This window comes from Coregonus clupeaformis, chromosome 20 (genome assembly GCF_020615455.1).
Source record: "Coregonus clupeaformis isolate EN_2021a chromosome 20, ASM2061545v1, whole genome shotgun sequence".
Classification (NCBI taxonomy): Eukaryota; Metazoa; Chordata; class Actinopteri; order Salmoniformes; family Salmonidae; genus Coregonus; species Coregonus clupeaformis.
In genome coordinates, this window is record NC_059211.1 from 37,847,249 (window position 1) to 37,871,448 (window position 24,200).

General features: G+C 43.8%; 3 protein-coding genes across 3 annotated transcripts; all 3 read left to right on the forward strand.

Annotated features, from left to right (window-relative positions):
- The first annotated feature begins 7,611 nt into the window (after positions 1-7,611).
- On the forward strand, positions 7,612-9,760 carry LOC121533346 (transcription factor AP-1-like). The gene has a single exon (XM_041839195.1). It carries the CDS (start codon positions 8,035-8,037, stop codon positions 9,016-9,018), a length of 984 nt encoding a protein of 327 aa, XP_041695129.1. The 5' UTR covers positions 7,612-8,034; the 3' UTR covers positions 9,019-9,760.
- A 4,435-nt stretch (positions 9,761-14,195) lies between these two features.
- LOC121532901 (CARD- and ANK-containing Inflammasome Adaptor Protein) lies at positions 14,196-16,039 on the forward strand. Its single transcript, XM_041838696.1, is given in 4 exon segments — positions 14,196-14,203; positions 14,657-14,879; positions 15,048-15,255; positions 15,258-16,039. Coding segments are annotated over 4 exon segments (966 nt in total). The 3' UTR covers positions 15,785-16,039.
- A 635-nt stretch (positions 16,040-16,674) lies between these two features.
- On the forward strand, positions 16,675-23,102 carry si:dkey-86e18.1 (uncharacterized protein LOC557342 homolog). The gene is made up of 6 exons (XM_041838697.1): positions 16,675-16,691; positions 17,721-17,791; positions 21,447-21,487; positions 21,594-21,668; positions 21,870-22,059; positions 22,389-23,102. The coding sequence occupies exons 1-6, from the start codon at positions 16,675-16,677 to the stop codon at positions 22,910-22,912; spliced, it is 918 nt and encodes a 305-aa protein (XP_041694631.1). The 3' UTR covers positions 22,913-23,102.
- The last annotated feature ends 1,098 nt before the right edge of the window (positions 23,103-24,200 follow it).

Below are 24,200 nucleotides of genomic sequence, written 5' to 3' on the forward strand. Positions count from 1 at the left end.
AAGCGGCAGGCGAGATGGGTGAAACCGGTAGTGGATCCTCCACCGGAAACTTGCGCTGGTTCTGGACCTCCGTCAGACCGGTAGAAAGGTTCCGAACTGCCAACGCGATCTCCTGTAGCTCCGTGCTATGATGGCCCAACATCTTCTCCTGATGGGTAATGGCATGGCGAACAGAGTCCAGGTCCGCTGGGTTCATTACTGGCGGATCGTTCTGTCACGGTTTACTAAGCCAGAACCCAGAAGCAGACCAGGACAAGGTAAATTGAAACAAAGGTGAGTGTTTATTTAATAGATCCACGAGTGAGGCTGAATAATCCAGGGAACAGAGCGGGTGGCGTGGATGGGTTGTTGAGGGTGCAGTGGTAGGTCCAGTAATGGCTCGGCAGCCGCCGACCATCAGGCAGAGGTTGGGTGAAGGTTCCGGGTGAGTGATGTTCATGGCTAACGATCCGGCAGGGACTGGATGTTAGGACAGAGCCTAAGAAGGGTGATGATCAGGACCAGGTGTGCAGATTGCTGATGGGATGCAGGTGCGGAAATCAAGAGAGCTCCCGCCTAGCAACGTTGCCCGGCAACCAGGCAGGGAGCGTTCCAGAACCCTCGGGAAACTGGAGATCCCGAGCAGAAAAACTAGTACCCAGACAGAAACCGACTCAGACTGCAGGGATCGTTACATCATTGCAAAACCTATTGTATGGGTCCGTCTTTGGAACTTTGGTTTTTCTAGATATGGCTATTATATTATGATCACTACATCCGATGGGTATGGATACTGCTTTAGAGCAGATTTCTGCAACATTAGTAAAGATGTGATGAATTCACATGGATGATTTAGTTCCTGTTCTGTTTGTAAATACCCTGGTATGTTGACTGATGACTTGAACCAGATTGCAGGCACTGGTTACAGCTTGGAGCTTCTTTTTGAGTGGAGGGTGGAGGAAGGGTAAGTGAAGAGAGAAGGAGCAGAATTTCCAATCCTTTTAGTCAGGAAACAGCTGACATTGAGCAACCCTGAATACAAACATCTAACATGCACTTCATTGGGGAAACAGTCCTTGGAAAGAGGGGTTTTGTTCAAACATGAGTCTAAAGATAAAGAAAGACTTATGAAGCTTATAACCCAGTGCCCCCAGTCTATAGATATGGGACAACCACGAGCCCTGAGCATTCTGAAACACCAAACATTACTGGAAGATTATATTTTCACTCAAAGCAAAACTGCTTTCATGAGATCAAAGACAATTGTATAATGAAACTAGACAGACTAGCAGCCAGACACATACACTAGCTCCTCTACAAAGCAAGCATAGCTAAATACAATACTTCAGAAGGCTGAAGCAAAAACTGAAAGCCCCATGACTGCCTGTATTTATTGGGCCAGAGGTGGTGCTAGGTTTGGCTGCTGGTTTGGCTGGTGCCAGCTCAGCTGTGGGTGTCCGTGAATCGTGGTACTGTGGTGTTGACTTAGTCTCTGATGAAGAAGGTCAATAAATACACACACCACATACACGCAAGCATGCACAGACGCACACACACATGGCATGGCACACACACACACACATGGGGTGGCAGTTAGCCTAGCGGTTAAGAGCGTTGGGCCAGAAACCGAAAGAGCGCTGGTTCGAATACCTGAGCCGGCAAGGTGCAAAAATCTGCCGTTCTGCCCTTGAGCAAGGCACAACAACTGCGCCGATTATGTCGATTAAGGCAGCCCCCCGCACCTCTCTGATTCAGAGGGGTTGGGTTAAATGAGGTCCGGAAGACACATTCCGGTTGAATGCATTCAGTTGTGCAACTGACTAGGTATCACCTTTCCAAACACACATGCTTTTCACCCGCTGGCTACCACATGTCTGACCATGAAGTTGTACATTTGTATATTTTCTAAACATCATGAGTTACCGCTACAGTGTGAGGTCCAAGACAGGCTGTATAGGGAGAATGGGGACTAGACTCTGTAATGTCACAGTCTGAGAATGGGGACTAGACTCTGTAATGTCACAGTCTGAGAATGGGGACTAGACTCTGTAATGTCACAGTCTGAGAATGGGGACTAGACTCTGTAATGTCACCGTCTGAGAATGGGGACTAGACTCTGTAATGTCACAGTCTGAGAATGGGGACTAGACTCTGTAATGTCACAGTCTGAGAATGGGGACTGGACTCTGTAATATCACAGTCTGAGAATGGGGACTGGAACCCAACAGGAGAATGGTGGATTGGGGACTAAACCCAACATCACAGTTATTCAGCACATAGCCACTGCTCTCTCTCTCTCTCTTTCTCTCTCTCTCTCAAGCCATACTTTACTGTGTAAAGAACGCTATAAACCCATTCACCTTGTCCCCAGTCTCTGTTACGAGGACAAGGGAGTGACTGAGAATGCCTTGTTTATGAATGAGGATGTGTAGTGTGCCCATTTGGACAACGTTATGATTATTTTATGTGATTTAATTCACAAACGGAGCAACTATGAATGGAATGGATGTGTTTTAAGGACACAGCACACATGGATTATTGAGGATGCCTTGTTACACATTAAATGAATGGGAAGGTAGTCCGTAGTTTGTCAATTGAGCCTCCTTAAGGACCACCTTATCATTCGTTAATGTGTTTTAAATCAGAAGAAGAGAAGCCATGAATAGATGAATGAAAGAAACAAGATACATTTTTCAGAGAACTTCAGTAAAGCATTTAAGTATTTCACTCACAAGCATCTAGATAACACTGGGTTTGTCTCTGGTCTTTTCCTGGAGCAAGAGTTATGAAACGATCGGAAAATGAATGAGAGAGAAAGACAGAGAGAGAAAGAAGGATTGAATGAAAGAGAGAGACCAGCCGAGCCCCAGTTCTCATGCATCTCAAAGACTTCGTCCATGGCTCAACATCATCATCATCATCAAAAAAACACTGTGACCAGGTGAAAGCATTGCACTGACCTCCAGTCAACTACTGATGACGTCAAACAGTTTAATCACATTGATCAGACAGACCATTATCATTACCATCCCCAACAGACGCCACAGAGAAATAAAATGACAACACAAATCACTGCAACAGAGCTTTTATGGAGCATTAAACTAGTTGAGACCGCACAAACTAAACCCTTGCCAGGAGGACCACATGCCTTGGAAGGAAGGTGTTGGGACATGAATCAAACAAACTCCAACAATAGCTCCTCTCTTCCTCTTTCTCTCCATAAAGGAAGACAAAGATAGTATAAGATTATACTTTATTGATCCCTGCAGGGGGATGTTATTTCAGCAGACAGTATATCAGACACACTCAGTACATAAAGACAACATAAGGAGTTGTAAAGAGTCAGTCTATTTCTTTATGTGCCGGGTCATCCTTCTCAGGTCTAATGCTGGGGGACTGATTTAAATGTTGCACCGGGGGACTGATTTACCTATGGCGCCAGGGACTGATTTAGGCATGGTACGCTGGAGACAGTAGGTAGTAAAGATGGTGGGGCAGATAGTGACCCAGGCAATGAGAGAGGTGGGAAGCTGTGGTGTGTGTGTGTGTGTGTGTGTGTGTGTGTGTGTGTGTGTGTGTGTGTGTGTGTGTGTGTGTGTGTGTGTGTGTGTGTGTGTGCGTGCGTGAAGGAGCTACGTCAGAGAGGTGGTTGACCCTTACTATTAAACCAGCAGTGATTTCTGTCCAGAGGTTGGGGGAAATGTGGACTAAACTCCACTAATTACACACACAGAGCTAGAGGTACACTGGGACTATATGAGAGATAGCAGTACTGGATGGCATAGTTATAATGATAAAATACATTATGTGTCATGTTTAATGCAATGACACTGGGCATACAAAATGATTTTATGAGAATGGATAAACTCTAGTTTTATTGTTACAGTATAGTTGAGTGGGATGGGTTAAAGACAGTTATTGTAAAATACACTAACTATTTGGTCTGAAAGGTTGGTGCTGTTTATTGTGAATGGGTAAACATTTTAACCCAAATCAGGAATAAGAAATCAAAGCTGTTCATCATTCATCAGTTCAATATAAATATAGACATAGCCAAGTGTCCCAGTGCCCCAAACATACAGTAAGACCATAATACTGTCCTCTGCGTGTGGCACCATTGAAGAGAAGACCGCCCAGATCACCCATATGTACTGTTTGAGCTCTTCTATCATGGTCATCTATGGCGGTCTTCTCTTCATCTTTGGGCTGCCTACTTTAGTCAGGCTAAAGACCCTGGTCTTGTCCACTTGGTGGGTCCTGAGAAAACTCCTAAATCTTTAGGTGGGCCATACTGTATAGCTAAAATAGTTTGGGAACCGCAGGCTAATATAATAACAGTGTTTTACTGGGTGTCTAGGTAAATAGGAGTCTGTGTTTGTGTAGACTACCCTGCCCAGGTATCCTGTTTTAACCGTCGCAGCATATACTGTGGGGGGTGGGCACCGTCGAGAGCACCACCGTCAAGAGCCACCACCGCACCCTACATGCTACATGACAAGCCAAACACACCGCCTATGCACACACAATTGGTAGCAATTCTTGCTACCAATAGAATGTTATTTATATGGGGGATACAATCTTCCTAGCTCTGCAGATTTTGCTGCGAAGAGACAGAATCATTAGATCATTTGTTTTGGTACTGTCCATTTGTAGCTTGTTTTTGGACACAGGTCCAGGAATGGCTAAAGGATGGCAATATTTACCTGGAGCTAACCCTGCAAATAGCATTACTGGGTGATCTGAAAAGTCATAGTCAATCGATCAATAATATTATAATACTTTTAGCAAAAATGTTTATTTTCAATTTACAATCTGTAGAAACAATGAGAATAGAAAGGTTCAGAACTTTTGTAAAACATCACAGTACAGTTGAAAAATATATGGCAAATAGAAATCCAATATGGATTGTGTTAAGAGATAGATGGGTTGTGTTGAATGGAGTTGAAGGATGGGACAAATAACAACTAACAACAACTAATAACAACAAGATAACTAATAATGTAAGCATTCTGTATCCATATTAGGTATATAGGTTATAGGTTGAGAGCTTTTGTGAAAGAGAACAGTTAGAAAGATATGGCATATAGATGCAAACCGGATGGACATCATGAAAAGGATCGGAGAGGTTGAGGGTAGAGGAAGTTCAGGAGTAAAAACAAACAAAATAGAATTATTGTAAAATTGACTGTGCCCATAAAATGTATATAGTATAAGCTGGAAGTAGAGGCCTAAGCATTGTTGTTCACTAGTTTACCCTAATTAGGGAAGGGGTGGTGGGGTTGGAAAGTAACAAATGGAAATATATTTTTTAAAGGATATGTAAATGTGTATGTACAGTGGGGAGAACAAGTATTTGATACACTGCCGATTTTGCAGGTTTTCCTACTTACAAAGCATGTAGATGTCTGTAATTTTTATCATAGGTACACTTCAACTGTGAGAGACGGAATCTAAAACAAAAATCCAGAAAATCACATTGTATGATTTCTAAGTAATTAATTTGCATTTTATTGCATGACATAAGTATTTGATACATCAGAAAAGCAGAACTTAATATTTGTTAGAGAAACCTTTGTTTGCAATTACAGAGATCATATGTTTCCTGTAGGTCTTGACCAGGTTTGCACACACTGCAGCAGGGATTTTGGCCCACTCCTCCATACATACCTTCTCCAGATCCTGGGCAATACGGACTTTCAGCTCCCTCCAAAGATTTTCTATTGGGTTCAGGTCTGGAGACTGGCTAGGCCACTCCAGGACCTTGAGATGCTTCTTACGGAGCCACTCCTTAGTTGCCCTGGCTGTGTGTTTCGGGTCGCTGTCATGCTGGAAGACCCAGCCACGACCCATCTTCAATGCTCTTACTGAGGGAAGGAGGTTGTTGGCCAAGATCTCGCGATACATGGCCCCATCCATCCTCCCCTCAATACGGTGCAGTCGTCCTGTCCCCTTTGCAGAAAAGCATCCCCAAAGAATGATGCTTCCACCTCCATGCTTCACGGTTGGGGTGGTGTTCTTGGGGTTGTACTCATCCTTCTTCTTCCTCCAAACACGGCGAGTGGAGTTTAGACCAAAAAGCTCTATTTTTGTCTCATCAGACCACATGACCTTCTCCCATTCCTCCTCTGGATCATGCAGATGGTCATTGGCAAACTTCAGACGGGCCTGGACATGCGCTGGTTTGAGCAGGGGGACCTTCCGTGCGCTGCAGGATTTTAATCCATGACGGCGTAGTGTGTTACTAATGGTTTTCTTTGAGACTGTGGTCCCAGCTCTCTTCAGGTCATTGACCAGGTCCTGCCATGTAGTTCTGGGCTGATCCCTCACCTTCCTCATGATCATTGATGCCCCACGAGGTGAGATCTTGCATGGAGCCCCAGACCGAGGATGATTGACCGTCATCTTGAACTTCTTCCATTTTCTAATAATTGCGCCAACAGTTGTTGCCTTCTCACCAAGCTGCTTGCCTATTGTCCTGTAGCCCATCCCAGCCTTGTGCAGGTCTACCATTTTATCCCTGATGTCCTTACACTGCTCTCTGGTCTTGGCCATTGTGGAGAGGTTGGAGTCTGTTTGATTGAGTGAGTGGACAGGTGTCTTTTATACAGGTAACGAGTTCAAACAGGTGCAGTTAATACAGGTAATGAGTGGAGAACAGGAGGGCTTCTTAAAGAAAAACTAACAGGTTTGTGAGAGCCGGAATTCTTACTGGTTGGTAGGTGATCAAATACTTATGTCATGCAATAAAATGCAAATTAATTACTTAAAAATCATACAATGTGATTTTCTGGATTTTTGTTTTAGATTCCGTCTCTCACAGTTGAAGTGTACCTATGATAAAAAATTACAGACCTCTACATGCTTTGTAATTAGGAAAACCTGCAAAATCGGCAGTGTATCAAATACTTGCTCTCCCCACTGTATATGTATGTCAAGTGTAGCTCAGTTGGTAGAGCATGGCGTTTGCAACGCCAGGGTTGTGGGTTCGATTCCCACGGGGGGCCAGTATGAAAAAGTATGAAAATGTATGTACTCACTAACTGTAAGTCGCTCTGGATAAGAGTGTCTGCTACAGTAAATGACTAAAATGTAAATATATATATATTTACGAGAAGAAGAAAAAACATATAGGGGATTGGAAGTGATGCAGACAATTACATTGATGGAAGTTACAATCTATCTCAATATTAAAGCTGATCTACACCAAAAAAAAGTTTCTGGAGGCAGAAATTATTTTGTATGGGGAGTATATTTTCTGTGGAATAATACATAATGCAGCATAGACCTATATATTGGATAACATACATCTATGAATTGTAAATATCAAGAGAATTTAACTAACACACACTGTCTATCCCGCCACTACTGTCTTTGAGCGCTAAGCAGCGGGTAACCAGATATTCAAAAACCATACGTCATCCCACAATGCGCCGCGCCCCTTCTCCTTAACGCATTACCTCATCCCATCAGCCACTGCGAGACCGAGAATCTTCTGGGTGGTCGTCTAGGCAACGCACCTTATCTGGATACAGGGAACGCCCCGTGAACGCCTGCAGCCAATGGGAGACTCCAGAGGTGACATCATGTCTATTTTTAGAGAGGCCGTGGCTGCAGATAAACTGTGCCTCCACGCTGAAAGTCAGTATACACACACAGAGAGCCAGAGAGGTACGAAGTGAATAGGAATGCTATTGAACTATACGAAGTTATAGCACTTATCGCGTCTCATTCAAAGAAGTGGGGACAGAAGCGAAAGAAGGACTTTGAAGAATGTATACAGCGTTCTGAGTCAGACTATCGCTGCAGTTGAACAGAAAATTTTTCGCGGGACAAGGAGGAGTGTGTTTACAAGTTAGAAGTGTGTGTACGGGACACGCTTCTATTCTAGACTATTTCCTCGGCTTTGGAGGTTGAAAGCATTTCCTGACACAGTATGACACTTTTCTCAGAGTTTTACAACTGAAAGAACGAGAGAGAGGGGACCGAAACACACATCTCTGTCTGTGTGAGTAGCCTACGAGAGACATTTCAAACTGAGTTTTTGGTTTATATTCTATGTCTACCAAGATGGAAACTACTTTCTACGACGACTCACACAACGCTTTCTTCCAGCATGAGAACGCGGGCTACGGATACAACCCCAAAGCACTGAAACACAGCATGACACTGAACCTGGCTGACCCAACCATCACACTCAAACCTCACCTCCAGGCTAAAACCAGCGATATCCTCACCTCTCCGGACGTGCAGCTCCTCAAACTGGCCTCCCCAGAGTTGGAGCGGCTCATCATCCAGTCCAGCAACGGCCTGATCACCACCACACCTACCCCGACGCAGTTCCTCTGCCCGAGGAACGTGACTGATGAGCAGGAGGGCTTTGCCGAGGGGTTCGTTAGAGCTCTGGCGGAGCTCCATCATCAACACGTCTTGCCCAACGCACCTGGGGTCCCAGTCACCTCCGCCGGGCAGACAAGAATCAACAACTCGACCACACTCCCACCTGTTTGCTCCGTGGCTGGGAGCACTGTTTATAACAACGTAACCATGCGCTCTGAGTCACCTGTCTATGAAGACTTGAACACTTTCACCCCGGCTGTCACCACCAACTCAGCCCCGGGTTATACCACCTCAGTGCCTGCTATGAGCTTCCCGTCTGCCCCGCCTCAGCTCCCCATCTATGGGCAGCAGTCTCACCCACACCCCAGGCTCACAGCCCTGAAAGAGGAGCCCCAGACGGTACCTGAGATGCTCGGGGAGACCCCTCCACTCTCCCCTATCGACATGGAGAATCAGGAGAGGATCAAAGCCGAGAGGAAGCGCATGAGGAACCGCGTCGCCGCTTCCAAGTGCAGGAAGCGGAAGCTGGAGCGCATCTCCCGGCTGGAGGACAAGGTGAAGAACCTGAAGACTCAGAACTCCGACCTGGCTTCCACAGCCAACATGCTGAGGGAACAGGTAGCCCAGCTCAAACAGAAGGTGATGAACCATGTCAACAGCGGCTGTCAACTCATGCTGACGCAGCAGCTCCAGACCTTCTGAGGAGGAGAGGACACATGGAGAAAAATAGAGAGAAAGAGTTTGAACGAAAAGGACAGATCGTTTATAAGTGACTGGATGGCTGTTCCGTGTCTCCGTGGCATTGTGACAGGGAGAATGGGACAGTAACAGCACGAGACTGGTGGGAGGGAACCGTGACTGGCTGGCTGCCTCTAACCGGGTGCTTCGCGCGCCACCGTTGCACACAGGAGTTGGGGCTCGGGACAGAGCAGAGCGTGTGATGAAGTTCGCCGGTACACTAGACTAGAGAAAAAGAAACAGCAACAAACAGGACAAACGGATGTTTTGTTTCGTGTTGTTTTTATTGACTGGACATTTGTTGTCGTTGACCAAGCTGTGCTTTTATGCATGGCCCTTCGTGATGATTCAGTATTAAAATAAACAAAAGACAGTAGATTTTAAAACTTCCTGGCGCCGAAGGAGAAGGCATGTAGCCTACTCTAAACAGATGAAAAAGTTTAACAAAAGCTGCCTACATTTTGAGTTACAATGTAATTGTATTCTTAATTGTATTGAATTAGAAAAAAGCTTAGTTACTTGTTTTTTTCTAAAGTTGTTTTAATGGGGTTCCACTCATTGTTATTAGTTGTATATAAGATCAACTTGGAGTACTTACATTTAACATTTTGTAATAAGAAACAATATAATTTTTTATGTTCATTTTCTGAGCACTTCAGAAACGATTCGATATTTAAGAAATGTAATAAAACATATGTGAACTGAATACAATGCCTCTGTGTGTGTGTGTGTGTGTGTTGTGAAAGGATGTGTATTGTGTGTGTACACTGAAACATGTTGCAACATGTTGAGAGAGCAGCAAGTTCTCTGTACCATGAATGCCTTATTGATCCTGAGGTTAGTGATTGAGTTTCACAGTCAATGACCCTGCTAGCTCTCTACAGCGCACTGGTTAGACATTGCTGTGGGGCTGAGTAATCTGGTCCTAGACCTGTGGTTATAGGTTCAACCTCTACAGCAGGGATGTAGGCCAGTATAGTGTAGATTAGAGTGCAACATGAGTGGGCCACCTAATGCCTCAGCTCCACTTGAGTCTCACCATCTAACAGGGTAAAAGGAAAACAGAAACTCTGAATGTTGTGAAGTGGCCAACTTTCACAGGCCTCCAGGGTATATGCTTCTGACACACTGCTATGGTTGAGGGACCAATAAAGTAAATAATGATTATAACTTCAATTACTCAATCATGATACATTATTAACAAATATATTGATAAACAGAACATTGGAATATAGGCCTATGGTTACATTGTATCCAGACATGTTATATAGAGGGGTGGGCACTGGGCAGAGTCATACAATTGTAATAACTAAGAGCATAATCATAACGTTTTAATAACTATCCAGCTAATCAAGATAAGGTTATACAGTCAAAGACAGCCGATGAGCACCTGCTAATACAGAAACTGTAAATAAAACGTACACCTACCTATACAGTATGAGCAGAAAGTCTGTGATTTCCTGTAGGACTATGACATATTCACTAGAGGGCGACATTGCCGATGAGATGAGCACAGTTAAAACATCAGGGTCTCTTCTGCAGGGCCAAGGCTCAAGTTTATTACTGATGAAGACCATGTTCAGGACAATACAGAACAAATAAAATCATGTTTATATTACAACAGTACTCATAGAGGAATAGAAACTGATGTTCAAGAAACAAGTAGTTTGCTACACAAATACATGTTCCCTATAATTAAAACAGGAATATCTAGAAATATCTAGAAGACACAATATCTACACAATGTACTACAAATATACTAACTACAAAGTAGGTCGAACTCAGATCTTAAATCCCATGAAAAAAATACATAGTCAGCCTAGTAGCAGCCTAAGCAGAGAGCTCCTGTAAATATGTAACATGTAAATGTACAATTATTTAAAAGTGTTTTTAATTGTGGATTTTTAATCAGCTGTTTTGTTTTTGATGACATTGAGTTGATTGCATATTTCTGGTGGTTTTGAAGCACAGATTTGCAGATGGACTGGCAGATCAACTCTTTTTGGCTTGGCTAGCTAGCTGGCTAATTGTTTTTGTTCAAATGATGGATCTGGACACTGTACCAGCTTTTTTGTTTCACCTGGCTGCTGGTTCCTGATCTTTTGAAATCATCAATTGAAGTGTCACCTGAAGCTTGAGAGGAATAGAGTACCACAGTATGAGTCATAATACTCATAAAACCTAGCGGTCAAACAGGGAAATGGTTCCAATTGTTTTTCCACCATTCATTTTTTCCATAGGGGATTTTAGAAGCACTTAAAATAAGGGCTGTGTTTCATGTAGGCTTACCCTGGTGTGACGTTTTGATAATTGTGTAAATCTCTCTAGGACAAGGTGACTTTTATCAATATATTTGTCTGTATTTTTCCCCCAAGAATGAAATACTAATTAGCTGCTAATGTGCCTATCATAAAGAACTACAAATGCCATGATGATCTGGACGAGACCGCCGAATTGAGGCAAAGGTAAGAATCTCTGGATGAACTATCTAATGTTAGTTAAATGTAGTAATTAATAAATAGGCTACATTTTTTAAATGGACAATTATATGAACTGTCTTGTGCAAGTTTTAAATTGACACAATACCTGTTAGCAAAGGCGTCAGCTAGAGATGACGTGCAGGAGCTTGCAGGGATTTGTAGTTTTGCATGATGTCTAGTTTAATGCTAATTAGCATTTTCGAGAGTCTGAGAGTAAGTAGAGCCGAATATATTGATAAAAGCCAACTTGTCCGAGAGAGATTTACATGGTTATCAAAACATCACGCCAGGATAAGCCTACGTGAAACACAGCCCTTATTTTAAGTGTTTAAGTGGAAAAATGAATGGTGGAAAAACGATTGGAACCATTTCCCTGTTTGACCGCTAGGTTTTATGGGTATTATGACACCTCCACTGTGGGGCTCTATGGGAGATGCAGTAAAGGAATGCAGTACTGAGGCAGAGGGCTCATAGAGAGGATGACTGGCTACTACTCTGAACTGTGTGTGGTGAGATTTCTGGCGCCCAGAGCTGCTGAGGCATCACCCAAGTGGGTGCCATATATTGTAAAGGAGGAGGTCCAGTAGCTACATGACTCAGGCTGGTACCCAGAGTAGCCCTCTACATGATCGTCACCAGACTCTTCATCAACCATCTCCTTGACCACTTTCCTCTGATCAAGCCATGAACTCAAAGACTTGGCCTCTATTGGTTGACCTAACTATAGCTAGGCTACTCATGATGATGTACCTGTATTACTTGTTTATTATTTGAGATTGTTATGAAAAGCGCTATAGAAATTATTATTACTGTTCAGGTTTTATTCTGTAGGCTACTTATAAAACCTAATTGAGGAAGTACAACTAAGAACAGTCTTATGGAAGAATATTGAGCCTGAATTTTAATTAGATAAACAGACATAATAATTTACACAATATTCAAGTGGGTCAGTCTCAAACTGATTGTATCAGTCTGCCCTAACATGGGAACTTACCTGACCATGGGTGTGTTTGTAAATTCACTCTGGAGTGCCAGAGTGCGCTCAGACTACGCTCTGGTCGTTCATAAATTCAGAGCCTTGTCAGATTGTCGCTCTCGGAGCGTTCAGAGCGCACACTGGACACTCTAACCAGTGAGTAGGGTTGATCCGAGCGTTCTGACCTCACAACTGCAGTCAAGCACTCAAGCTAACTGGCTAAAGTTGGCTAGCTTGCTAGCTACTTCCAGACACAAACAAGATAACATCTCACTCTGACCATTTTACTGGCCATAGCAGAGCTGGTTTGGCTCTTTTCATGTTATCTAGCGCGTTGGTGGACTATCTCTGTGCTGTTGGCAACAACTTATTAACATTTTTTTGCTGACCTTTACTGACACCGGTCATATTCAACGGGTGTTGCCTGTTCATAAATTCATCAGTTATTCTGCGCTCTGGCACACTCAGATGAGAGTGCTCTTAAATCGGAGTAGATAGCCAGAGTGAATTTACAAACGCACCCCGTTTAATGACAGAGAACGGTCGGAAGACCTACGTCATCCCGCCAGATAAGCACACATGCCACGTTCACGTCCTAGTCGGAACTAGAAAACTCGTATATTTCAGATTTGATAATTTGTTGTAGTTATACACGTGCTGCGTTCAACTAGTTAGCGAGTGAAAACATTTTTAAACCCAAGAGTTTCTAAACCCAGATGCGCAACATCGCGACCCTTCTGGGAAAGCTTGCGAAACAGACAAAGAAGACCAGGCCGAGGTTTGTGGTTTGAGAAGTCAATGAGAGAAGTGAACAATTCTTCCTTAGTTGTTCATTTTCTCGAAATCGAAAGGCACAACCTAGATTCGAGCCAATGTCTTAAGTATTTGAACATGTCATTACTCCAACCTCGTGAAAGTGACAAACTGACACATTTTCATTCTTGTCAAAAACGTGTTTCTGCGCATGAGCTTAGCTAGCCAAAGTCGCCATGACATCGCCAATAAGCGTTATCGGGGATTTCTATTGGATGAGCAGTTTCATGCTATCTTCATACTGTACTGTACTGTCTTTATATTATGCGTTTTTTACTGGAAGTGGCGCTCACGCGCTAATCTTGGCGCGGGACAGACCAAAGCAGCATGCGTTGCACTTAATAGGAGCGAGCGTTCACTGCCCGTTGTCCTCCAAGCAGGTTGTTTGTTTGTTCAAAGGCAGATAACTACAGACGTTGCCAAAACAGTAGCTTTAATCCTTGTAACACATGGTGCCATGATAGAATGCAATGTTAAGCAGAATGAAATATTTAAAAGTTATTTAAGAATAGGCCAATCATTTATTCAATTTCTAAATTAACCCTTGCAAAGATAAGGTTTATTAATTGGCCACACAAAGGTTGTTTAATAAGGTGATATTTCTGATGGTTATGAAGCTTATAACAGTTATCAGGATGGTCACAAACTGTAGCATAGTGTGGTCTATAAGTATGTATAGCAGCCATCCATTTTGTTTTTCAATTTCACAAACACTATGAGAGACAAATATGGATTGTTCAATAACAAGGTGGGTTTCATAGCCTATATTAACCTTAAATTAATCTAACATTTTCAGTACTGTAGCCCTCAGCGTGCAAAGAATAAATGGAAACTTTCAGACTTTCAATCCTAATTTCTCACATGAAGATGCTATGCAGAGGTCAGCCAGTGCTTTGTGGTTTCAACCTTACTAGTCCTTGATTTCCTTCTGGAAAAAATGTGTACTTAACACACACACACACACACACACACACACACACACACACACACACTTTCTATAATGGAAACAGGAGCCAGGTTGCAAATTCCTTTACTATTTCAACACCTCTTGCAGAGTAAGACACCGTAATTACTTGTAAATAAATACTAAACACTATGATAATACAGTTTAATAGTTAATTTGTTCTATATTCACAACTGTCCAACTATCCATTGCTGTCATGCCAACATGAATAATATCCTTTGTGCAACATAGTAGTAAAGGCCAGTGAACCGGTTATTCTGTTGTACAAATGAGGCATTCAAGTAACTGACAACATATGCAATATAGACAATACAAATGTGATGCTTTTTAGAAGTCATTTTTATTAAGTTTGTCCCCTGTTGTTTTCAGAGCTCTAGCTGCCAAATAGGCCCGTGTGGATGCCACCCTCCCAAACCTCTCCTGAGCCCTCCACCTGGCTGTCCAGAGTGGGAGTGAGGTCATAACCCAGACCCTGCTGGAGATAAGCTCAGACCCCAACACCCCCGGGCCTAAAGCACACACCCCTCTGCACCTGGCTGCCCAACACAACAGGCCTACCATAGTGTGGTTACTATTAAAGGCTGGAGCTCAGGTATTAAAATATGTCCACTCATGGTCTGTCTATTCCTAAACATGATCTTTATTTAGTTCTCCCCCCTTACAATGTAACTTATCATTATCATAAGTGAACAACTTTTGAACCAACATATTCTTAATAAGGTTGTTAGGAATGGTTTTATCCATTCTTCTCTCCTCTCAGGTGAATGCTGTCTCCCAGGAATGCAAGACCCCCCTCCACACAGCCAGCCAGAAGGGCCACTCAGACACAGTGAGTCAGCTCTTGAAGGGCCAGGCAGACCAAGAGTACACCGACAGGCAGGGCAGGACTGCCCTGTACTGGGCAGCTACTACCCAAGGAGAGGGGGCTGTGGTGGGACTACTGCTCTCAGCTGAGGCTGACCACAACGCCACCAACGGGAGAAGAAGACGCTATTACACTTATCAGCCATGGAAGGGAGAGTGGACGCCGTGTCAACACTATTGGTGGGGAAGTCAAGGGGAGGGGCCAAAGATATGGACGTTTCCACTCCTCTCCACTACGCTACGGCTAACGGTCACGTCCGAGCAGCCGCCGCTTTCCTCTCCTCGAAGAACGTAAAAGATGGGAACGTGTGGAGGAAAATGCCACTGCATGCTGCCTCTGAACACGGCCATGATGGCCTAGTGGAGCTGCTGCTGAAAGGCAGGGTGAAGATAAACGCTCTGGACAACAGCAAAGACATGCCCCTGCACTGTGCAGTCTGTGTCGGCCACCAGAGGGAGGCAAAGAGGCTGGTGGGATGGGGAGCACAGGGGACAGGGCAGGGGGAGAGGGCCAACCTACAGATCAGAAATAATGTAGGGAAGACCCCACTGCAGGTGGCAGAGGCTGGGGAAACACAGGGACACGAGGACATCGCCACGCTGCTGAAGAGAAAGATGCTACTCATCAAATAGAGGAGAAGATAGAGTTTCCAACAGAGGGCAGCTAGATATCTGGAACCCTTACTTGTGATAGATTACTCTAGACAAATGACTCAATTTTGTAATATGTAGTAGACAGAGTGAGTGAGCACAAATGTAACAATGATTATGAATTTGTCATTGCTTTATTCTGATTGCTGGTTTTGAAATGCTCACTGCACTAAATGTTACATTTCAATCAAGAGCTCAATTTTGTAAAAAGTTTGAAATAAACATTTTTTAATTTTATTTAGGTTGTGTTCCCCCAATTACAACACTTGGTGGCCTCATCAGATTGAAATTATCTCACTGCTTTAAGCACTCAGATCACAATATGCAACAGGGGAAGAGAAGAATATCCTATGAATATAGGAGGAAACTTTTTTTAAACGTTGAATTCATGTTTGTTCAAATATGAAGTCTGAAGTTTACTATTCCTGCTGCCTCCCCATTTTTAACAATATATATTTAAATTTTAGTAGATGCTCTTATCCAGAGCGACTTACATTCTTTTTTAGTGAGTGCATACATTCTTTTTTATACTGCCCCCACCCGTGGGAATCGAACCCACAACCCTGGCGTTGCAAACGCCATGCTCTACTGAGCTACATCCCTGCCGGCCATTCCCTCCCCTAGCCTGGACGACTTGTGCGCCGCCCCATGGGTCTCCCGGTCGCGGCCGGCTACGTCAGAGCCTGGATTCGAACCAGGATCTCTAGTGGCACAGCCTTAGACCACTACGCCACTCAGTCAGTGAGTGCTCTGGTTAGTGGTTGTTCATTTTTAACAATCTTCTAAGATGCACAGTGCGGCTAGAACACAGACGACCTTGAACGAGTCCGTCTATCGTGTCACATGACTTGGCTAGACAATCATGTGACATTATGTTGACGTGTTGCTGGTAAGGTTTCGAATGACTAAAGGAGCGGGAATATATATATATATTTTTTTTTCGTAGGTTGTGTGGATTTATGTTCATTTCCTGTTCCCTGTAGTGTAATTTACATTTCTTTAGTGAATTGTTTAACCCCCATCCAGTTGGTGGCGACAATACACCTTTTTTTGTGTGTAGTTCGCCAATATACCCAAAGAAGAAGAATATTGCTGTAAACTAGCGTGTTGCTCCCAAATGGCTAGAAACGAGGAGAAACAACTGGGGAAATTGAACAGATTATGGCTTCAAAAAGAAAGAGATGGCAAGTGGCAATCAATCACCTTTCAATAGATTGAGTATTCAGTTCGTCTTCATTTTAGCTACACGTTAACTATGGCTCTTTGCAGTGCTAGCAAACACTGCTATCATTATCTAGCTAGCTACTGTAGCTAGCTAGTTAGACTTCCAATCAAGTTAATTTCGCTCTCTGGCAAGCTTGCTACTGCCGACATAGCTAGATGATAGAAAACGCAAAAGTCACAGATTTCACGTTATTTTTTAGCCCAGAACACCCACTGCCTTAGCTATCAACGAGCGAGCCTGTTCTTAACAAGCTAGTTAGTTACATTATATCTCTGGTCCACGATGTTATGTTCGGTTTGAGTCTTTTTCAATGCCATGCATCTTTCCATTCATCCCTCCAAAAATGATATTACCCCCGATTTTGACAATAGTGTGCAACTCAGTGTTACCAACTCCTCAGTAAGGAAAGTAGCTGTTGGCTGTCCTAGAAGTCGCTAAATGACGTCACCACCTGCTTTGCATAATTGGCCATGTGCATGTAATTGTGATGGATGCTGTAGGAGAGAGGAATAACGTAGTGGAAGAGACAAAAAGTGTGTAAAAAACACCCTACATTTACATCCCGCCCTGAATGTAAGCCAGGGCGGGATCAGCCAGTGGCGGTTTCCCGCATGCGCGATTCATTTGCAGTCTGGACACGGAGGGGTGAACATCTCCTGCGCTGACTGCAGCTGGGAGGGACTGCTGCACGAGGACTGGGCCGCCTGTGAATGCTTTGGGACGGGGCTGGGGCCCACGGCAGCACCGGCTACTCGTTGAGAAGAGTAAGAACGATACGTGCTTTCACTTCAGAGTCTCCAATAACACCAGAAAAAGTCGCTAGATTTGTCGCTAGTCGCTTTTTTGAAAATGTGTCGCTAGAGGGGTCTGAAAACTCGCTAAATATAGCGACAAAATCGCTAAGTTGGCAACACTGGTGCAACTGCAGCCTGCAATTAGGGTGTTCCTGTAATATATTTGTTTGGGCTTCTTGCAGTCAATTTGCAATCTACAAATTATTTGTACATATGTTCCTGCCCCCTGACCATCCGCTCAAGAAAAAATCGTCCCGTGGCTAAATCTAGTTGATGATCCCTGGTCTACCGGCTGTCCCCCGTTGTACAAACTAGCTTGATAGTTAGCGACACCGTGTGCTAGCTAGCTTGATAGTTAGCTAGCTAGCACACAGTGTCGCCTCCCGTGTACTGGATTCCTTGCTAGCTAGCGGGAGCAACACTGGTAGACTGTGTCCTTCGCTTCCGCCTACCCTCACTGTTGTTAACAGAACTGCGGGAAAACAGTGTCCGACAGGCGGGGGCGAAGGACACTGTCTAGTACCGGTCACCCCCACCTCCCATTAGCACATCAGGCGGGAGGCTGGGGTGACACCGTGTGCTAGCTAACTACACTGAACAAAAATATAAAAGCAACAATTTCAACAATTTTTACTGAGTTACAGTTCATATAAGGAAATCAGTCAATTTCAAATGAATGCATTAGGCCCTAATCTATGGATTTCACATGACTGGGCAGGTGCGCACCCAATCAGAATGAGTTTTTCCCCCACAAAAGGGCTTTATTACAGACAGAAATAGTCCTCAGTTTCATCAGCTGTCCGGGTGGCTGGTCTCAGACGATCCCTACGGTGAGTGTGAGCGAGTGACACAGGGAGGAGGGAGACAGAAACCAACCAAACCGACTCGCGCTATAGTAGACTAATAGCTGCCATAGCTATCTTATGTATAATCCAATATGATTACCTAGTACCTGTCTTGACTGCATCAAACCGGGAGAAGTTAGCTAGCTAGCTAGGTTAATTGAGGCTGCATGCACTTTCTCGTCCTACACAGTTACAAACAACAACAACTCCATTCAGAATATAAAGCAGCAGCCTACCTGTTGGCTCTTGGTTGTTGTAGCCTATCGTTCTCCTTTAACTTTTAATTCCATAATTTTAATTCCATCTTCCATTGAGTAGATATCTCCTAACTTTTGCCCCACACAGAGGCTCTATGACTGTAGCCTATTGCTGCTTTGATGACTTGTGGTTGGCCAACAACAACAGCAAGCTACACACGCCCCTCTTGTGAAAAGCAAAGAGCAGCAGCATAAATTATACAATTTCTCTCTACTGCAGCAGTCACGTTTGTATCTGTATGGGTCCTTCCGGACAAGGCAGTTAAAATTAGAAATACCCGAGACCCGTGAGAATCATATCAGATCCGACCCAGACCTGTGTCATTATTTAGAATTCAGTGTCCGGACCTACACAGGTCCCGGATCGGGTCTCGGGTATTCGGGTACAGGTGGATCCGTGAAGACCTATAGTACAGGTCAGCTCGTAGTTCAGGTCCAACGCATGCGGATGGACAATAACTATTCTTGCGGTAAGGGTACAACTCTAAAGTAGATTATTTTGTACTTTGGATAAATGACAGATTGCGCGTACAGAGAAAGGTTTGTCAGAACTCTAGCAACATTTTTACTTTGGTGAGTAACGAAAGTATATTAAAGCCAGTCACTAAACACAATTGTGATAAAATTCCTAATATATGAAGGGTAGCTGACTAAACTCAACCCCATTGTGAAGGAAGTTTCTGATGAGCTCCACCAACGGAGTTGAGCAGAGACCAGACTTTGTGGAATTCAGCTCCGACTACATCGATTCGCTTAAGGTTAATACTTCAAAACATTTAAATTATGAAATGCTTACCTTGTTGTACCTACAGTGAGGGGAAAAAGTATTTGATCCCCTGCTGATTTTGTACGTTTGCCCACTGACAAAGAAATTATCAGTCTATAATTTTAATGGTAGGTTTATTTGAACAGTGAGAGACAGAATAACAACAACAAATCCAGAAAAACGGATGTCAAAAATGTTAAAAATTGATTTGCATTTTAATGAGGGAAATAAGTATTTGACCCCCTCTCAATCAGAAAGATTTCTGGCTCCCAGGTGTCTTTTATACAGGTAACGAGCTGAGATTAGGAGCACACTCTTAAAGGGAGTGCTCCTAATCTCAGCTTGTTACCTGTATAAAATACACCTGTCCACAGAAGCAATCAATCAATCAGATTCCAAACTCTCCACCATGGCCAATACCAAAGAGCTCTCCAAGGATGTCAGGGACAAGATTGTAGACCTACACAAGGCTGGAATGGGCTACAAGACCATTGCCAAGCAGCTTGGTGAGAAGGTGACAACAGTTGGTGCGATTATTCGCAAATGGAAGAAACACAAAAGAACTGTCAATCTCCCTCGGCCTGGGGCTCCATGCAAGATCTCACCTCGTGGAGTTGCAATGATCATGAGAACGGTGAGGAATCAGCCCAGAACTACACGGGAGGATCTTGTCAATGATCTCAAGGCAGCTGGGACCATAGTCACCAAGAAAACAATTGGTAACACACTACGCCGTGAAGGACTGAAATCCTGCAGCGCCCGCAAGGTCCCCCTGCTCAAGAAAGCACATATACAGGGCCGTCTGAAGTTTGCCAATGAACATCTGAATGATTCAGAGGAGAACTGGGTGAAAGTGTTGTGGTCAGATGAGACCAGAATCGAGCTCAGAGGAGGAATGCTGCCTCTGACCCAAAGAACACCATCCCCTCCATCAAACATGGAGGTGGAAACATTATGCTTTGGGGGTGTTTTTCTGCTAAGGGGACAGGACAACTTCACCGCATCAAAGGGACGATGGACGGGGCCATGTACCGTCAAATCTTGGGTGAGAACCTCCTTCCCCCCAGCCAGGGCATTGAAAATGGGTCGTGGATGGGTATTCCAGCATGATTACACAAGCACATATATTTATAACTTCCTACTATTCGGGGTCAACTCCTTACACATCTAGACAGCCAATACATCTCTGTTGCGAGGCAGGAACTTAATTGGTTCTTCTCACTGGTGTAGTTATGGCCCTGCCTGATGCTAGAACCTTTGTGGGCATGGAAGTGTATCCGTGTGAAATCGGGCTGTTTCTTCTCACTTCATCTGACCTGACCTCGGGCCGAATTCCTCGCTCCTCCCTAATCCGCGACTGTCCTACCTTATCAGTGACTGAAACAAGACTGTTTTCCCTTGCCTCCCTTTTTAGGAGCCTTGATGTTCAACAATAACATGTTTGACAGAATGTAAACTTTCTGCTCTCCGCCTTGTCTCACTCAGTAACTTTCCATACACCACATTCCTATACACCCTTCATTGACGCCAACCTATACCTTCCTTATACATGTAAAGTAATCAGTAAGTTCTAGTATGGTAACATGAATAAGTATATTTAAAGCTAGAACCCAACACAGCCCAACACCTTTCAACTTATTCAGATCTGGGTGATCAGTTGAATCCGGTGTGTTAGTGCAGGGCTTGAATAAAAGCCTGTGTTGAACATTACTGTAATGTGTAGCTAAATGTAATTCCTTCTCTGTAACCTGAAACAGAGGGCCATATCAAAGATGTCCATGAACCTAGACCCAAACTGGTGAGTTGTCCTACTCATTTAATCTAATTGACAGTGTAATTCACACATGCTTAATTGGGGATAGATATGACTTGCACCTATGATCTGATATGTTTTTTCTCCACAGTCAACACTCAATTCAGCCTCATCCATTAAAAAGTGGATCCCAAGCATCAAGAGTGAAATCGAGTATTATCTGCAGGTAGGCTTGTGAAGTGATGATGAGTGAGAGTAATAATGCTGCTGTTTATTGACTGGCTTTGCTTTGCAGTCTGTGTGTGTGTGTGTGTGTGTGTGTGTGTGTGAGAGTGAGAAGAAAGGATGCCCACGCACTGAAGTTTCATGTTAAACTGAGTATGACACACTACATTTTTTTCTGTCTCTGTCTCTCCCTCTCGCTCAGCAGTCCCAGTTGTCTCACTACCCTGAGAGGAAGATAGCAGAGTTCCAGCTGAGCATCCAGGGGCTGGAGAAAGAGTATAAACGCTTCATCTGTAAACTGCAAGCCCTGGACACGACCTGTAAACACCAGCCCTGGACACCTAGAGCATACACCAAGAGGAGAGCAGACACACACATCTCCCCCAATACCGGTCAGTTTAACAGGCTTTGGCTCTGTTTTCTAGTTCCAACCAGTTTTGGTGTCTTACCTCTAACATAAACAATCAGCTTTCAAATGCTATATGGGTTGTCTTCTATTAAGAAGAGAGGTTCCCAATTTGTTTTGTAACACGATCATAGTCATAACCAACCTAAATGTATTGTGGCCCATAAAAAAGACCAAACCAATGTTACAGCCAGGTTCCTGTCTTTAGCCTTGACCCCAAAAATATCAGGCATGACTAACATTTTGAGAAACCCTGGTCTAGAGAAAGGGAATGTTTAAAAAAAAAAGGCAATTCCTGGTTTCTCTCATCTGTAGCCAAGAAACTACGCAGTCTCCAGTCATGTGATCTGAGCAGGCCGGTGGGTGGAGCAGAGAGTAACTGGGTCGTTGAAAGTACAGGAAGTGATGCAACATCAGCCTCTGAGAACCAGGGACACTTCCACCAATCAGGGACTTTCCTCAGCCCATTTCCAGTTGACCTGACTAATGCCAGCCCAGCAGCCTCAGAGTCCACCAATCCAGACGAGGATCAGGACCAGCCCCTGACCTTTGATCGCACCCGTCTGGCGGTGGCTCTAGCTGGGTCCAGAGGCCCATTACAACCACGGTCATATCACACTCAGAGCCTGGCCAGGGTGCTGCTCTCTGGGCTACCCAACCTCCACAGCTCCCCTCTGGGACGGGCCATTGCTACACAGGACAGAGACAATACAGGGGGAGAGAGAATAGACAGCACAGGGACAGGAGGAGCCCAGATCCCCGTTAATGATGAAAAGAGCACAGGGCATGTACTGGGACTAGGCTGCTACTCCTCCTCAGACGAAGAAGCCGACACATGATATGGCTCTGTTATTAACACTGGATCCCTGATCACTACTCAGAACCCAATCTGCCATTCAGGAACATTCCATGCTCCAGTACTTGTCCATTTGGCTCTGAACTCTAATCAGCTGTTTTGAACCACAGGTTCTTTCTTTTCTTATTGTACATTATGTAAATACACAATAAAAAGGACAATGATACAATATACTTCAATGGCTTTTCTTTTTCTTGCGAAAACAAATGTGACCCAACAGACAGCCCCTTCTGAGATTGTGGTGCTGAATTCTACTTTAGAAATAATATAAGAACCAATAATAATTAGTAGAACAGACATTCACTCCATTCTGATTGTTGGATTAGAACACGAAACAATAAGTGCAACAGATGATCTGCAAAGGCGATGACAAGAATAGGATGTCTATATTTCAGGGTGACATATGTCACTCTCAGGTTTCTATTTCTGTTGCGTAATCAGTCTCCCCCAACATCGGTCAGTTTAACAGGGTTTGGCTCTGTTGTCTAGTTCAAACCAGTTTTGGTGTCTTACCTCTAACATAAACAATCAGCTTTCACATGCTATATGGGTTGTCATCTATTAAGAAGAGAGGTTCCCAATTTGTTTTGTAACACGATCATAGTCATAACCAACATAAATGTATTGTGGCCCATAAAAAAGACCAAACCAATATTACAGCCAGGTTCCTGTCTTTAGCCTTGACTCCAAAAATATCAGACATGACCAACATTTTGGGAAACCCAGGTCTAAAGAAAGGAAATATACAGTACTAGTCAAAAGTTTTGACACACCTACTCATTCAAGGATTTTTCTTAATTTTTACTATTTTCTACATTATAGAATAATACTGAAGACATTAAAACTATGAAATAACAAATATGGAATCATGTAGTAACCAAAAAAGTGTTAAAACACTTTGCCTTGATGACAGCTTTGCACACTCTTGGCATTCTCTCAACCAGCTTTACCTTGAATGCTTTTCCAACAGTCTTAAAGGAGTTCCCATATATGCTGAGCACTTGTCTGCTTTTCCTTCACTCTGCCGTCTGACTCATCCCAAGCCATCTCAATTGGGTTGAGGTCGGGGGATTGTGGAGGCCAGGTCATCTGATGCAGCACTCCATCACTCTCCTTCTTGGTAAAATAGCCCTTACACAGCCTGGAGGTGTGTTGGGTCATTGTCCTGTTGAAAAACAAATGATAGTCCCACTAAGCCCAAACCAGATGGGATGGCGTATCGCTGCAGAATGCTGTGGTAGCCATGCTGGTTAAGTGTGCCTTGAATTCTA